Here is a 16,628-nt window from a genome sequence, read left to right as displayed (position 1 = left end):
CTATACTTTCATCTATTTTATCTTTTTTCTTATTATTCATGATGTGGATAAAATACCTTATTTCTTCTCTTACTAGATGTATCCCTTGTTTTTTGTCTTTTGTTTGTTTGTTTGTTTCTACTCGTAAGAAAGAATAAGATGAACCGATAATCCCCAGGCTTTTTTGACCTTTTGATGTTTTCTATCCATGGGGAGAAAAGTCTCAAACACCTATTCATCTTAGGCAAATCTCAATCCCAGGCACCATCCTAGGGTTTTAGGGGTTTAGACCCTTTAAATGACTTTAAGAGAGCAAACTACATTGTCTAGAACTCCTGGATGATGAAAAAAAAACTGTATAAATGTCAGCATCGGACCTAGGGTCTGGTCTGTAAGAGGAAGATGAATGCTAGAGAAGTGAAAACTGCTCATTCATTCAGTCATCTACCCACCCATCCATTCAATAAAACCATCCACCCATCCATTCTTCCTTCCATCCATTCAACAGATACTTCCTGGGCACGTATACAAGAGCTTCTCAAGAACCAGGGCATTGTCTCAGTCTTTCCTGTGTCCCCTATAGGTCTAGCACAATGAGCACAAAGTACATGCTCAAAAATTGTGGGGGTCAAAGACTTTGTTCTTGAACTCATGGCTCTAGGCTCTCAGAGTGGGCGAAATGACTCCTAAACTTTCTACTCTAATTGCCAAGATAAACGCGATAATCTTGGCAGAGCATCCTTATAGCTAACCTATATTTCTCAGCTGCAGCTTAAGCTTAATTCCATCTTTTTGGCCTTTGAATGGAAGAAAACCAGTCCGGACTGCGGAGTCCCTAAGAGAAAGAATGAACTTTACACTGTAAGACACAAGACTAATTACTTTATTAGGTGCATTCTATAAGTTGAAGAGGAGAATTTTTGGCAAATAAATAAATAAATAAATAATCAAACAGAGACTTTGGGGCCCGAGGAGCTCAGGAAAAGGGAAGCGGAGTCTTTGCATAGTTCTAAATGAACAGGAGGTGGCAGCAGTAGGCAACGCGGATTCTCGGCAGAAATGCAGCACTTGCAAAAACCAGGGACAGAAGGCTTTGAGAAAAAGGAGAAGGTCAGAAGGTGACTAACTATTTCTTTTTCGTAGAGACCATGGTGTGGAACATTCATCCTCTCTACCAGGGGCAGGATGCGTCATCCTACATGATCTGCCTGGGCATCCCGTACCCTGTCATGCCAGCCTGGGAGGCTCCCTTGTTGCTGCCCATCTGCAGGCCTATTACGTTCTGTCCCTGGCGAAGCTGCTCCTCGGAAAAGCCTCTCCGATTCTGCTGAGCTTTCCTGGACAAGGAAAGTGAGAGGGAATAATGTCATTATGACAGTTTTCCAATCCTTTTCAAGCTATGCAATTAGACAGTCTCTCCTGGGGGTCCCCAAATAGATCAGCAGGTCCTACCCTGAGCCGTGGTTATGATCTGTGGTCCTACCCTGAGCTATCTATGGCCCTACCCTGAGCTATCTATGGCCCTACCCTGAGCTATCTGTGGCCCTACCCTGAGGTATCTATGGCCCTACTCTAAGCTATCTATGGCCCTACTCTGAGCTATCTATGGCCCTACCCTGAGCTATGGTCTTACCCTGCACTGTGGACCTACTCTGAGCTATCTCTGGCCCTAGCCTGAGCTGTGGCCCACCATAATGCATGAGCTCCCTATCTTTTAGAAGCCCAGGTGTTTTCCAGAATTCCAGCAAAGAGGAGGGCAGAATCTGTGGCTACCTCTCTGGGGAATTCACTCTCAGCTTTCCTTGTTTCTTTTTGTCCCCACTCTCCCTTCTTCCCCCACCACTTTAGGCCATCTCAGACTTCTAAGAAGAAGCCTTTCTCTCACAGCTACTTCAGGCCTTTGTGAAAATTAAAATTGGTTCTCTTACAAAGCACATCATTAATCCCACCCCTACTTTCCCTGTATAGGGCCAAGATGAATATACCATTTTAGAGCCAAGGGGCCTAAGAGTTAATGAGGGGAAATGTCTCACTCTAGATTAAAGGTCTGCAAACTTTGGTAAAGAGCCAGATAGTACACAGTTGTGGTTGTGTAGCCACATGGAACATGGTAGTTCACTAATAATACAGACACTAAAACCAGGGTTTCAAATGGTCAATATCTCAGAGGTTTTCAGGGCAAGTGTTCTTTAAGATGACATAAGCTGTAACTTTTTTTTTTAAATAACTGTCAAGGAGAAGAAAAGGGGATCATGGAAATGAATAATCAATTATTTGCCACAGGGCACTCTTCTACAACTAAGTTATCCAGTTTAAGCTTCCTGCCTACCCTACCCTCTGCAAAAAAAAAAAAAAAAGAAAAATCACTTGAAGAAAAGGCCCTTTACTGAGAGATAACCATATAATTTGTCATCCAGACTAGGATGCTGTTGAGAGTGAAAGAGAGTTCTATTAATAAATACACTGGGACAACAGAGATATTAACCATGACTGTTCCAGACAAACAGGACATATTTACCCTTTATTAAGTACACAAACAAAAGAAGGAAGGAAGGAAGGAAGGAAGGAAGGAAGGAAGGAAGGAAGGAAGGAAGGAAGGAAGGAGGGAAGAAGGGAGGGAGGGAGGGAGGGAGGGAAGGAGGGAGGGAGGCAGGCAAGAAAGCTCAGAGTTGGCTGAAGTCATAATAAAACCAAGTTCAGACATGAAGCCACCTTCAAGAAAGGCCATGCAGTCCTGCTGAGCCTCAGGAGAAACAGAACCTGAGTGGAGCTGGAGGATGCAGGTATCTGGTAGAAAAGGCCCAACCATTTCTGCTCTGGCTAGGTTACTGGCCTGTACAGAAGCATCAGTCTTTCATTGCTTTGGGGAAACAGTTGTGGAGACAGCAATGCTTGGTCCTGGGGCTTTGTACATGAAGCCTCTGTAGAGTTCCAAGGCTTCAGACCCTCCCTCTGGTTAAAATCACCTTCTGGGCCAAGGAGCAAGGAAGAGACTTTTACCTGTGAAACCAGGATGGCTCTCCCCGATAGCAGCCATCATCCTTGGTAACTGCAACACTGCCTAAAGCCATCAGGGTCCTCTGCACAGCTGCCATGTCCTTCCCTGGAAACCAAAAAAGAGATTAAAGCTAAGCACGTGCCAGAGCCAAGGAATGCTGGAAGGATACAGCTGGACACCCAGGAGGGAAGTTCTGATAGAAGGCTGTGCATGACCACATTCAAGGGGGCAGTGCTGTCAAACACCTCCCAAAGTGGCCCTAAGACAACCATACCCAAACTTCTCAGAAAGGAACAAAAGGTAACCTGGTTCATTATTCTCTATATGGTACATACCAGAGATACCAAGTTTCTAATCCATTCATAGTTGCTGTATAAATAAAATCATCCATGTGCATCAAATTGAGTATTCGCTTTGCTTTTGGGCCAGAGGTCTGGCAAATGAAGAACAGCAAATCAACACAGAAAGCACTCAATGTGACACAAGTGATAGGCCCTTTATTTTGTGCCGCTTGAAAAGAGCTAAATGGAGACAATAAACAACTGGCTTGTGTGTGACAGGGAGGAGAGCAAGGGAGAGGGATGTGCAGTGTGGCCCCTGCACAGTGGGATGGGGAGCCCTGTTACCTAAGAAGCCCAGTGACCATTAACCCGTGGAGAAAGCAGCTGGGCCCTACAAATCAGCCTTTCCTCCCATCCTTTCTCCTTTCTTCTCTTCCAGCTGACTGACATGTCCTAGACTGAGAGGATGCCACTGTGGGGGTGGCCTGCAATTCAGAATCAGATCAAAAGTCCATGCAAGGCACCAGTGTGGAATACAAAAGCTAGAACACATAGGGTCAAAAGGGAAGGCAGCATCTAACCTGGTGGGGAACTATGAAAGTTAAGGGCAAATATTAAGGCTCTCTTTAGACCTGGTGAACCATCTGCAGTTTTTTGGCCCAGCTGCTGCAGCTCAGTCTCTGGGGAATACAGAATTACAGGGGAAAGGCAGATGGAAAGTGAGAACGGAGTATGAACTATAATAAAATAAACAATTAAGGCCTTCAGAGGAAGTCCAGTTCAGGATCTTCATTTATTCGAAGAGGAGAGAGAGAAAGCTGATCCTCTCTCTCTCCCCTGTGACCCCGCCTTCACATTAACCACAGGGTGATTGCCTGAATCCTGAGGCCCTGTGGGACTGGGTGGTGAACACAAGGATAAAATGCTGTCAATGGATAGTCCCCCGGACTCAAGGAATAACTGGGGAGGTGGAGAATGAAGTATTTCAGAAGCAGACGGAAGGGAGAGGGCATAAGGATTATTCAGAACTAAGAAGAAATACAGAAATGGTTGTTAGAATGACTCTTCCACAGGTAAAAGCATTTCTGTAATTGTCACCATATAATGGGACACTTTTAAGAAAATATAAATGTGGTAATGATTTCCGAAGGTTCATTCTGTGAAGAGATAGGGAGAGGACTTGCTCTTAAGCAGCGAGCTATTAAAGGGAACCTAGAAAAATGATTGAGCAAAGGAAGGCTTAGGTTAGGTTATATCACTCATCTCTACTCTTTACAAAGAGCACCCCGGATACTTGTTTCTGGTGGTTGGAAACAGCTGTTCTGATATGTCCAGGATCTGGGAAAACGTGGGGCCTGACATCCAGCAGCGCAGCCACAGATACTACCCTGGAGCAATGGGTGAAGAAGCAAAGTTTTATTAAACCATAGAACCAGACTCCTTCACAAGTAGCTAGTTCATCCCTGGTATCCCTGCATCTAGAAAATTCCCAACACTTAGTTCCCTTTGTCTTTTCTGGGTTCATGTAGTAGTCTATACAACACTTCTTAAATATAAGACTATATGTAAGAACTTATAAGAACTAACACTTATATATGTGTTATATATAACACTTCTTGTATAGACTACTACATGAACCCAGAAAGGACAAAGGGAACTAAGTTGCAGGCTAGGATAAAATATCCAGGAGCCTAGAACTATCAATACAACCCACCCTCATCCCAGGAGAGTGGAAAAGGAAGTGATTACACTTGAGGAAGAAGCCACTAGGGAAGCAGGCATTATTTGACAGGAAGAAATTGGAATTTTTTCCTTAAGAAACTTTCCAAAGCAAAATATTTTATATAAATTATAAGGTAGACACCGTATATATCATCTCAACCTTATGGAGTTGGGATTATTCCTCCTCATGTGTGGATGAGAAAACTAATTCAACGAGGTTAATTAACATGCCCAGAGTCACCCAATCAGTTAATAGAGCCCAGCTCTAGATCAGACCTGTCTGAATGCAAAGCCCTTGAACAATCCACCATGCCATGCCGCCATCTCCCATGGCGCCCTCTGCAGGCTGGATGAGGAAGCACATTCCTCAGTAGGAACCAGCGATCAGGGATGATCTGAAAGGGTCACAATGGCTGTTTTGTGCCAGGCCAGAGGAGACACACTGAGGGGGATAAAACTGGAGTACAGATTTCAGACCCTATAGAATCAAGGGCACCAATCCCAATGTCCGTAAGTCTTTGAGTGTTTTTGTCTGGGTTTCTCCATATCTTCATCCAAACGAGATTGAAACAAAGAAGCAGTGAGGGCCTCACTTCTGATGTTCTGCCCAAGTGATATCGTTTGGATGTTTTGTCCTCTCCAAATCTCATGTTGAAACGTGACCTCCAGTGTGGGAGCTGGGCTTAGTAAGAGGTATTTGGGTCATGAGGGATCTGCCTCATGGGTTGGTGCTGACCTCATGATAATGAGTGAGTTCTTATGTATGAGTTCACACAAGATCTGGCTGCTTAAGAGCCTGGCAACTTTACCTTCTGTCTCTTGCTCCCTCTCTCACCATGTGACACACACATACTGGCTCCCCTTCACCTTCCACAATGATTGTAAGCTTCCTGAGGCCCTTGCCAGAAGCAGGTGCCAGCACCACACTTCCTGTCTGGTCTGCAGAACCATGAGCTAAAATAAAACCTCCTTATAAATTACCCAGTCTCAAATATTCCTTTAAAGCAACAAAAATAGACTAGTACACTAAGTTAATGATTACCAAGATTCTAAATAATATTATGACCAGAAATCTGCTTTCTGGAACCGGTTCACATCTAGCTTATTTTCTTGTTATGTTAGTCTTGTTATGTTTCCTACTTTCAGCACTCTTGGACTGATAAGATGGGAAAAGGGCCTTTTTCCAGCTGTCCCTGTCTTGCTTTGCCAGTTCAGAAGCCCAGATCAAGTACCATTGGATGAGAGTGGCACACAGAAGGAGTCAGGACCACTTGTAGAAGCTGATTTCTGCAACTGGGGATCAAAAATTTAAGTGCATAAAAAAGCACTGAGGTTAAGGAAGCTCTGTGATGTGCACCAAGTATAAAACAATGAAAGGCTGGGCACAGTGGCTCACACCAGTAATTTCAACACTTTGGGAGGCTTAGGCAGGAGGACTGCTTGAGCCCAGGAGTTTCAGGCTGTAGTGACATATGATTGCACCACTGCACTCCAGACTGGGCAACAGAGGGAACCCCTGTCTCTAAATAACAAGAAGATAAATGAAATAAATTTAAAAACAAGAAAAGCTAAACTAGTCATATCACAACCAAGCATCATATCTGCCTAATGACGAAGCCTTCAAAATTGTGCAAGTACAAAAAATGGCCATACACAGCCTGCTTCAGAGCAGGGTTTCCCAAGCTTCTTGGATTATTTATGGGAGTTGGCCGGCGGGTGGGGGGAGGGGAGCGCCATCTCTTTTAAAATACGCATTTTGAGGTCATTCTCCTGGGAGAATGGTTTGGTAAGTTCTGGGAGTCCATATTTTTAACAAGCTTCCCGGGTGATTCTTATCTTCAGGCAAGTTTGAGAGTTATAGGTGTTGCCTGGTGATTTGCAAGCTAAACTGATCTTCAGGATTACCTGAGAATCTTAAATATTCAGATTCTGGGGCAGTCTCCTGAGATGATTCTGAGGCAGCCAGATGGACAGGCAGATACTACTCTAAAGCTTTGGTTTTCAATGTTTAAAAACATTCCCATGTCTGCCATGTGGTAAGTACTAAATAATATTTGTTAAGCAATAACTCCTTTCTTCAGAGATATCTTCCACAAAGTCAAAAGTAAAAGCGATAATTAGAAGAACTCTGTTCCAAGTTGGAAGTCAGCCCGGAGCCCTGCAGCTTGGAATGACTTTGCTCCCTGACAGCCACCCTGGATGCTTTGGTAGATTGCTGGGGCTCCATGGGTGAGCTGGAAAGCCACTGCTCCAGGCCATTCTTCCAAGAAAAGAAAAACATTCCTCAAAGAAGGATCAGCTAAGTGTTGGTCATTTTCTAGATGGAGGGATAGCAGAAATGAGATAGAGTCTGGTTATCTAAGAGCTGGTGGAATCTGAAAAGCATACCTACTGTATGATTCCCACTTTATGACATACTGGAAAAGACAAAACTCTTGAGACAGTAAAAAGATCAGTGGTTGCCAGGGTTGAGGGTGGGAGGGATGAAAAGGCAAAGCACAGAAGATTTTTAGGGCAGTACTTGATATGATACTGCAATGATAAATACACATCATTATACATTTGGCCAAATGCATTGAATGTATAACAGCAAGAGTGAACCTAATGTAAACTGTGTATTTTGGATGATGTGCCAATGTAGGTTGATCACTTGCAACATGTGCTACTTTCATGGGGGATGTTGATAATGGGGAAGACTGTGCATTTGTGGGGAGAGAGGGCATATGGAAAATACCTGTACCTTCCTCTCAGTTTTGCTGTGACCCTAAAACTGCTTGAAAATATTAGTCTTAAACAAAAAAGGAGTTGATGGCATGGTAGCTTTCTCTGTCTCACCTGGCAAGCGTTTTCAGCAGGAGTCACCTAGCAACTGACAGCTTGAGTTGACAACACAGCGCTCCCTATTTCCTACATTATCACAAAGTAATGTTATTCAAAGTGTGATCCTGCACCCCACATTACTAAGTTATAACTCCTGGTGTGTGGGACTGGAGGTTCTGCATTGTAAGGCCCCAACCCAGGTATCCTTAATGCTATAAAGATACTTTAAGAAGGATTTTGTTCCCTTACATTCTTTATTACTTCTAAGATATCTTATGTATGTCTATGAAAATAAAAAGTAAATGAAAAGGATGAAGATAAAGAAAAAAGGTAAAAGAGAAGTCATCTGGGTGTGTCAACTTGGATTGGACAGTCTCTACTTTCTATTTCTACTTTTAATACAAAAAAATCAGTCTTGCAATCAAAGTTCTTTGTCTCAGAGCTATTATACTTCTATTACATATCAGTCTTGACTCAGCCTTGTAACTCTTAGAATACTGGCTTTTTCCATCTTTCTTGGACTTACAGAGAAAGTAAGCAGTCGTGTATGAAACCATGTCTTATTTCCCTGAATAATAACTTGGGCCTAGCTTCCAATTCTCCAGTGAAGGGAGACCAAAGTATTGCAACAGTCAAGGGAGAAATATCAGAGGGGAGGGTGGGTTTGCTCTGTGGATTTTATAAATGTTTATTGCTTGCCTCCCTGACTCCCACTGCTCTGGGTGGTGCCTCTTAAAATGGGGTTCCCAGAGCAGCAGAATCAGTATGGTCTGTGAATTGGTAAGAAATACAAATTCTTGGCCTCACCTCAGACCTAATACCTCAGAAACTCTGCTGTTGGGGTTTAGCAGTCTGTGCTTTAACAAACCTACCTAGTGATTCTGATGCATGCTGGCATTAGAGAGCCACTGCTAAAGGAAAAACCCACCAAATACAATCGTCAGCAGCCACTTGAAATAAATGCAGTGACGGCTGCTCTGATAGAAATCAAGGCTTCAAGGCCGGGCGCGGTGGCTCACGCCTGTAATCCCAGCACTTTGGGAAGCCAAGGTGGGCGGTTCACGAGGTCAGGAGATCGAGATCATCCTAGCTAACATGGTGGAACCCCATCTCCACTAAAAATACAAAAAAATTAGCCAGGCGCAGTGGTGGCGCCTGTAATTCCAGCTACTCGGGAGGCTGAGGCAGGAGAATGGCGTGAACCCGGGAGGCGGAGTGAGCCGAGATCGCGCCACCGCACTCCAGCCTGGGTGGCACAGCAAGACTCCGTCTCAAAAAAAAAAAAAAAAGGAAAAGCAGACACTTGTGATGTCTCAAGTCCTTACAGGTACTTTACTTACAAGATCCCAAGATATCTGTCATGCTGTGTGAAATCTCTCTTCACTCTTGCTGTTGAGGAATGACACACAAAGTGACGCCTTCCCAGAGAATATATTTGAACCTCCAGGCACTTCCAGTGTAAACCACGCCTCCCTAACTCCCAGGCATCAAGAAAGGGGAACAGGCACGACATGATCATGTGTCCAGGATCCTTCTCAGTAGGATTACTAACTAGAGCCGTGAGACTGATCGATCTGCGAGTCTTACCTGCTCTGACATTCTAGAATTTTATACGTTCAATGCACATCAAGTGGTTACACAAATGAACCAAAAAGATCAGTTGCTGAATGACTAATGGTGTGGGGGGAAAAGTCAACATTTATTAGGTGTCTAGTAGCCAGGCACTGTGCTAGCTTCTTTACATAGTTAATCCTTACAAAAATTCTACAAAAGAGAGGCATTAGGACTGTTCACCAAGAAGGGAACTGAGGCTCTGAGAAACTAAGCAACTTAAACAAGGTCACACAATTCATATGTAGCAAAAGAGATTTCAACCCATCTACCTGACTCCAAAACTCATGCTCTTTCCAGTGTAGCGGGGTCTTCTGTGTCTGGAATTGGTAAAGCAATAAATTACGGGGAAAGACATCAAGAGGGTAATGACCACAAAGTGGAAAAAACTCTCAATAAAGTGACTCCTAAAGTCTGGTCATTCGTATTAGAGAACAGCTGATGAAGTAAAGGCTCCACAGCTGTCAGAGAGGGCAACATCCAGGCAACCCCCCCTCCCCCCACCAGCTCCTGTATGTGGCCACTAAGTCCATTTGTTCTAAGACAGAAGGTGTGTTTTTCCAGACTTACTCTTCCCTCCCTTATTTTCTGTTAATCTTAGAAAAGACAAGTCAATGACAATAATAATTTCTACATTACCAACTTTTATTATCCTCTACTATCATCATGAACCAGGCTAAGCACTTCTTTTTTTTTTTTTTTTTTTTTTTTTTTTTTTTTTGAGGCGGAGTCTCGCTCTGTCGCCCAGGCTGGGGTGCAGTGGCCAGATCTCGGCTCACTGCAAGCTCCGCCTCCCGGGTTCCCGCCATTCTCCTGCCTCAGCCTCCCGAGTAGCTGGGACTACAGGCGCCCGCCACCTCGCCCGGCTAGTTTTTTTTTGTATTTTTTTAGTAGAGATGGGGTTTCACCGTGTTAGCCAGGATGGTCTCGATCTCCTGACCTCGTGATCCGCCCATCTCGGCCTCCCAAAGTGCTGGGATTACAGGCTTGAGCCACCGCGCCCGGCCCTAGGCTAAGCACTTCTAATGAACTATCTCATTTACTCTCCATATCAACCCTGTGAAATAGACATGATTATCCCCACTTTGCAACTGAGGATATTGAGGCTTAGAGAAGTTAATTGATAAGTGGTAGAGCACAGGATTGTCCAGGCAGTCTAATTTCTGACTCAGGAGCCTGTATGCTCCTGTAATACCTCCCAAGATAAGCTTGCACTGCAGTCTTTCTGTCCCGCTACTAGACCGGAACACTCACTTGCTCTAAAATGTTCTCTCTCTTACACACACCCTTCCCTTTCTTGCTCTGCTTTTTCTCCCTTTCCCACTTTCTGTCCACGGAAAAGATGCTAAAGTCTTACCTGCAGAGTACTTTCTTCTGAATCATAGACAGCTGAGATGGCCCCACCCCTGCCCTTTCCAGGGCACCCATGGCAAATCCAAAAGTAATCTGCCAGGCCATTCACCTTCTGTTTGTTATTCATGAGAAGACTTCCCAGGCCCCTTCCGTTCCTCTAAGCCACCCTACTTCTTCTCTATCACTGAAAGCAAGTGGACACCCCAGCTCTGCCCTAGGGGGACTTCAGTAGCTTTGTCTATAATGTCCCTGTGATTGTGTTGTTTTTCTGAACCATTTAGCTTTGGATTTCACTTTAAAGCCTTGAATCTTGTATTCCAATTACCCTGCAGTCTATTTGAAGTATTTCACCTGGGGTGATTAAAGATGGTGGTACATCTGGGTCCTCAGCCTATAGAAGTGATTGAAGCCTAAACAAGAAGGCATTTGGCAAGCCTGGGCTCCTCCAGACTTACAAGTTTGCAACATCCAGGCAGCCTAGAGAGTCACAGGGCAGCTGTGGGCAAGCAGAGCCCTCACTTGGGAGAAGGCACTGAGTAGGGAAGATGGGAGACTGAGAGCTGTTGGGCATGAAATACCTGCAGAGGAGGAAAAGAAGCTCCTAGGCAAAGAGGGCTGGAGCCACAGTGGCCACAGACACCACAACCAAGGTGCAGGGAATCCGGAATTAATGTAAGTTGATATGTGAGGACAGCATTAAAACCACAGTCAAGGTGGAAAATAGTAGGGAGAATGTGGAACTAAGCTAAGCAAACAGCTAGTCTAATAGCTGTGTGCACAAACATGTACCCCCTCACATGCACGTAGACACATAACACGTGCCAACCCTGCCCTGCAGCGTTCCTTTGATTCCAGTTTTCTTACGTCACACATGAGTGACAACCAATTCTTGCAGAAAGGACCCCAGCCTCACTTGCTCAGTCTGCTCTGCAGTACTGCCAGCCTTCCCCTACCTCTCCCTGCTTCTCTGCTCAAAGCAACCCACTTTTCTACCTCCTGCCCTATTGTATGGTGACCAGCATTGGCCTAAGCTTCAGACAGTATCCCGGGGAATATCAGATATCCTCTCCAACCTATAACAAATCTCCCTGGACTTCGGTCCTCAGTTGCCATTCCATGGAGGGGGCCATCAGACCCTCTCGGGGCTATTTGGAAACTCCGAAGCACCTGCTTTCCTATTGACAGCTCTCCTCTTCGTCCCTACCTACTGCATGACCTGCTTACAGTTCTTCTGCTACCTGTCAGTCCTGCTGCCCTTGGAGTGGACCTGCTCTCTTATTTCCTTTAAAGCCCCACTTTTCTACCCTGGGGCTGGGACTCTTAGTGTCTGTCTTGTTCCCCTGGAGCTGACTGGTCCATGGTCCTGGCTCAGGCGACCACACTCATCCCTCCGGGCTTCCCTCTTCCTTCTTTAGAGGAGTCTCACACACAGGTCTGGGGCAGGTGGTATATACCTCCTCCGACTGTGTACATCAGGGACCATTTCTCCCTACACGCCTCCACACTTGCTGTGAGCACCTCTGAGGAGTAAAGTTTTACCTTTGTGTTCTTTGTAAAAAGGGGGAGAGGCAAGTAAAGCATCCTCAGTAGCATGAAGACAGGAAAGCTCTCAGAATCCTCACCTCCCACAGACCTCCTGGCTTCTTCCTCCTCCTACACACTTCCTGCACTTGGTGGGGTGGGGGGAACTCATCCGGGTCCCTTCCATTCACACTGACTCTCCATCCTTCTGTCCCACACAGCCCTGAATCATCTTCCTCCTCCTCTTCCTCACCTCCTCCCTCACCTTCTCTTCATCCTCATCAGCTAGTCACCATTATGACTCAACAGCACACTCACGGTGTAGGTGAAGGAAACTAAGCCTCCTGGCCTAAGAATGGGTTGGCAGACTAGTTAAGGCTCTATTCTTTGCTGTCAGAGAGCCCAGGTTTGAGTTCTGGCTCTGCTCTCTCATAGACACAAGTAACCATGGGCAAGCTTCAGTTTCATCATCTTTGAAACGGGAAAATTAAAAAACATTTACCTCATAGGATTGTTAGCAGAATTGACTGGCATTATGCAATAAAGCACTTGTAAAATGCCTAGTGCATAGGAAAACATCAACAAGCAGTAGCTATCTGTATTAGCTGGAAAAAAATCATCATAGTTTTGATCTAGGAAGCAGGGATCAAATCTCAACTGTGAAATTACATGAGAATTTGGAGGCTCAACAGCAAGTTCCATAGACTGGCCTGGCCTGCAGTTTTGAATATCTGAATTTCTAAATAATGGCAAACCACAAGGTAACTAATTAGCATCTTAGGATTTTAACCACTCACCTATGAGGGAAACATGCATTGCTAGCTCTTTGCATGACGCCGAGGATTAAGGAGGCAATTGTGTCTTTATAAATCATAGTGTGATGAGTAGTAGAATGGTCTTCTGCTAGAGATCTATTTCAACCGTCGTCTGAATACCCTTTAAAATACCATGTCTCTCCATCAGGGGAAAGCTCCCCCATTCTCACTGTGAACAGAGCCGTTTGGGTCACTGCCCTGGGGATCCTGTTGGTTGGGCCACTAAGGACAGCCAGTGACAAAGAGCATGTGAGAGCAGAGTCAATCTGACAGTCCTGCTCTGACTAGTTGGTATCTCCTGGTGCCTCAGGCAGGCCTAGTGGAGAAGGAACACAGTCACATGGTTGGGTATACACATTTTTGCTAAAGGAGACACTAACAACACCATGACCATAGTTCCCAAATTCTCTGGCAGTGTCTCCGTTCACATCATGTCCCCCAGTAATGGCAGATTATTAAATATGTCCAGGAGTGTGATTTGATTTTTATGCTTTTGTAAGATTTCCTCACCAAGTCAATTCACCAATGTGAAGGGAAAAAGCACCTGTCACACTGTGAGCAGAATGCATGTCCGGAAGGCGTAGTCACCAAGCTCCCAGATCATGGTTTAACAAAAGGTGGGAGTGCTATCTATTTCTCAGATTGACAAAATAGCCCCAGATGGCTTTGTCTATAAGCTGCAGCTGAGCGAGAAGCACACTGGCCCCCTGCCTCCCTTCTCCTCTGGTAACTGTGATTTGTTATGGGAGGGGTAAGAGGAATAAAAGGCATGTATGTCACCATTAGCTTCCTCTAGCTTGAGGCTTCTGTTTACATTAGTTGCTGAGATCCCCTCTGTGTCCTCAGGGTGTGTGTTCCATTAGAAGAGAGTAGCTCCTTTTAATAGAACATAACAATGGGGAAGGCAAACAGTGCCCCCAGGATAACAGCTGAGAGCATCTTACACACATCAACAGGCACAGGGAAGAACACTGTGAGCAGTTTTTACAAGGAGATGGGGCAAAGGAGAGAAGAAGAAAAGGACAATCCCAAAGACCGGAGGGCTGTTTACCTTCCCATAGATCCACCGTCTGAAAGATGTCAGTGGTTCTGACACCATAGGTCTCCGCAGCTTTTAGGAACTGGGAGATTTGCTCCATCTGTTTAAAAGCCATCTTTGACTCAGAGATCTTCGGTATGGGCTCTTGTCCTGGTGGGTATAAACTATTTATCAGCTTGCACAGGACCTGAAGTGGGAGGGGAGAGACAGAATCAATGTTTCCGTTTGTATTTACAGGTCAAGAATGAGAAGTGAATCCTGCTCACATGGGGCACTGCTCATCCAGTTTGGGCAGGAGCAAGTCATGGGCCCCAGGAAGGCATGGGCTCAGGGCTGTGTAGCCAGGCACCTGTACTAAGCCCCAAAGACCCAGATGACCCCATTCCTAGCGCTGCTCCTTACTACGGAGATTCCTGTAGCCCAGGAGCGCCATTCCCTCCCTGTTCCTCCCTTCCTTTTTCTGGAGGAGGGAAAGAATGTTTACAGATAGGGAATGACGTGACGTGATAAGGACGTGATTCCAGACTTTCAAAGGAGGAATGACTTAGTGGCTCCTGAGGTTGGCAGAGCTCAAATGACAGAGTCTAATATTATTTCTTCTATCAAAAGGCAAATAAGAAGCAGGCTGCAATTTACTCATCCCATATATTTTAATAATGTGTAAAAGAAGTGAATGTGGTACCTTTTTCCCAGATACATATATATAACCCAAGCTCTGGGCAACCCAGCAGAAGCACTGGATAGCAGTTATGTAACAGTAAATCACAGGCTGCAGGAAAGGATGGGCTTGTTTGGATCACAGAGCCTGCGGCCCTCAAACCCTCAAACACACACGAGCATCTGGTCAGAAAGGCAGTTGACAAGTAAGGACTCCCTTTAGTTTCATGAGGACCCATCCACTCAATAAACAGACACTGAACACTTCCAGGGGGCATGGCTCCCACAAGAATGTGAAGGTGGCTAGTCCCCCTCCTCCCTCCTTTGTTTTACTGTGTAACCAACGCTTTCCCCTAAGGAAAGAAATGGCCCCAGAAGAGCTGATGCACTAGGAAGGCTGGGGAAATCACAAGGACATACTTATCCCTATTCTCATTAGAAAAATCAAAAGGGCTTCGAATTTGCCAACTCAGAAGGGAGATGTGATGCTAGGGTGAGTGGAGAACCCCCAAGCTAGCCAGGGAATAGTGCATGGAGCCCAAATCTTCCAATCCTGAAGAAATAAAGGCATTCCCATCCCCTCCCGGTGAGACACAGAGCTTGGCAACAGCAGTTCTTCCCGCAGCCTTACGTTAAAAGAAAGGGCCCTGGAGGGTTTCCCTGCCCACCGCCCCAGCAACCAAGATCGCTGCCGGCCTTACCGTCCCGTCCATTAACCATTTCTGAAAATGGGCCCTGCCAGGGGGAGGGTGCTCTATGTCCTCTGCGCACTGCAGGATGATCCAGTCCACCAGCTTGTTCTCCAGGTCCGCATCATACTTCTGCTCGATCTTCTCCTGCACCTCTCGGCTTAAGCCATAGCTCGGGCCCCTGTTAGCCATCTCTGGAAAGAAGAGAGGACACGCGCGGCATCCACACAATAGCAGCAGCAGGCTCCGGCTCCCTGCAGACGGGGCTGGGATATGGCCGGGCAGCCTGGCCCAGCAGCAGCAAAGCGGGCAGAAAGCCGGGCGTGGTTTAAATCAAGGAGCCAATGAAGCCAATGGGGTTTCACCTACAAACGGGAAAGAAAAGCACAGCCACGCGCCAGTAACTCTAGAATAAAGCTCCGGCCGGTCCAGGGGGGCTGGAACCCCCCTCTCGATCCCGCCTATCAATGAGACGAGATGATATAACATGGGCTCACAATCAAGTATGAACCCCCAGGCAGCAAGGGGGATGGGTGGCGGACGTTTCCTCCCCTTTCTCAGTAGCACTTTGCAAAGGCAGAAACCGTGAGATCGGGAAGAGCAGGTAATTAGCAGGCAGGGAGGAAGCCTCCTTTCATGTTGAACTGCTGCTGCTGCCTCGTGCCTGGAAGAATGGCACATTGATTTGATTTTCTCGTGGCTGAGATGGCTCAACCAGGGCCGTTGCTAAGAACCCTCCAAAAAGCCAGCCCTCTCCCGTGTCAGTCAACCCGCCTGCCTCCCTCCCGCTGAGAGCCTCTTTCTCATCTGCACAATTCTTTCCCTCTTCTGGGGAGACAGCCGATTGTCTACGATTGCCTACGAGGCCGGCAGCTGCACAAGGGGATGAGGGCCTGTGGGAGGGTCCGTTCTACCGACTGTCCATCTGTCGGGAATAGCCAAGCCAGTTTCCCCCTACCCTGAGGTAACAACTGTCTGGCAGGACGGGAGAGGAGGGACTGAGAGCTGCTATCATTTACTTGTTCAGCTGCCAGCCCAACTTCACCCAGAAACTTTCATCCTGGAACTGTTGTGCCTCCGTTTGACTAATTCAAGGGAGATATTTTTTTTCATGCTACCCTTAACTGAAAGACACTAAGAGCA

At 46.0% G+C, this 16,628-nt stretch overlaps 1 protein-coding gene across 1 annotated transcript; it reads right to left on the bottom strand.

Moving 5' to 3' along the window:
* Positions 1-846: 846 nt before the first annotated feature.
* TAGLN3 (transgelin 3) lies at positions 847-16,177 on the bottom strand. The gene is made up of 4 exons (XM_007985842.3): positions 15,498-16,177; positions 14,152-14,326; positions 2,980-3,082; positions 847-1,316 (listed from the first exon to the last, which is right to left on the bottom strand). Exons 1-4 carry the CDS (start codon positions 15,675-15,677, stop codon positions 1,175-1,177), a joined length of 600 nt encoding a protein of 199 aa, XP_007984033.1. The 5' UTR covers positions 15,678-16,177; the 3' UTR covers positions 847-1,174.
* Positions 16,178-16,628: the final 451 nt, after the last annotated feature.

Source organism: Chlorocebus sabaeus, chromosome 22 (genome assembly GCF_047675955.1).
Source record: "Chlorocebus sabaeus isolate Y175 chromosome 22, mChlSab1.0.hap1, whole genome shotgun sequence".
Lineage (NCBI taxonomy): Eukaryota > Metazoa > Chordata > Mammalia > Primates > Cercopithecidae > Chlorocebus > Chlorocebus sabaeus.
This window is presented reverse-complemented; position numbering and strand designations above follow the sequence as displayed.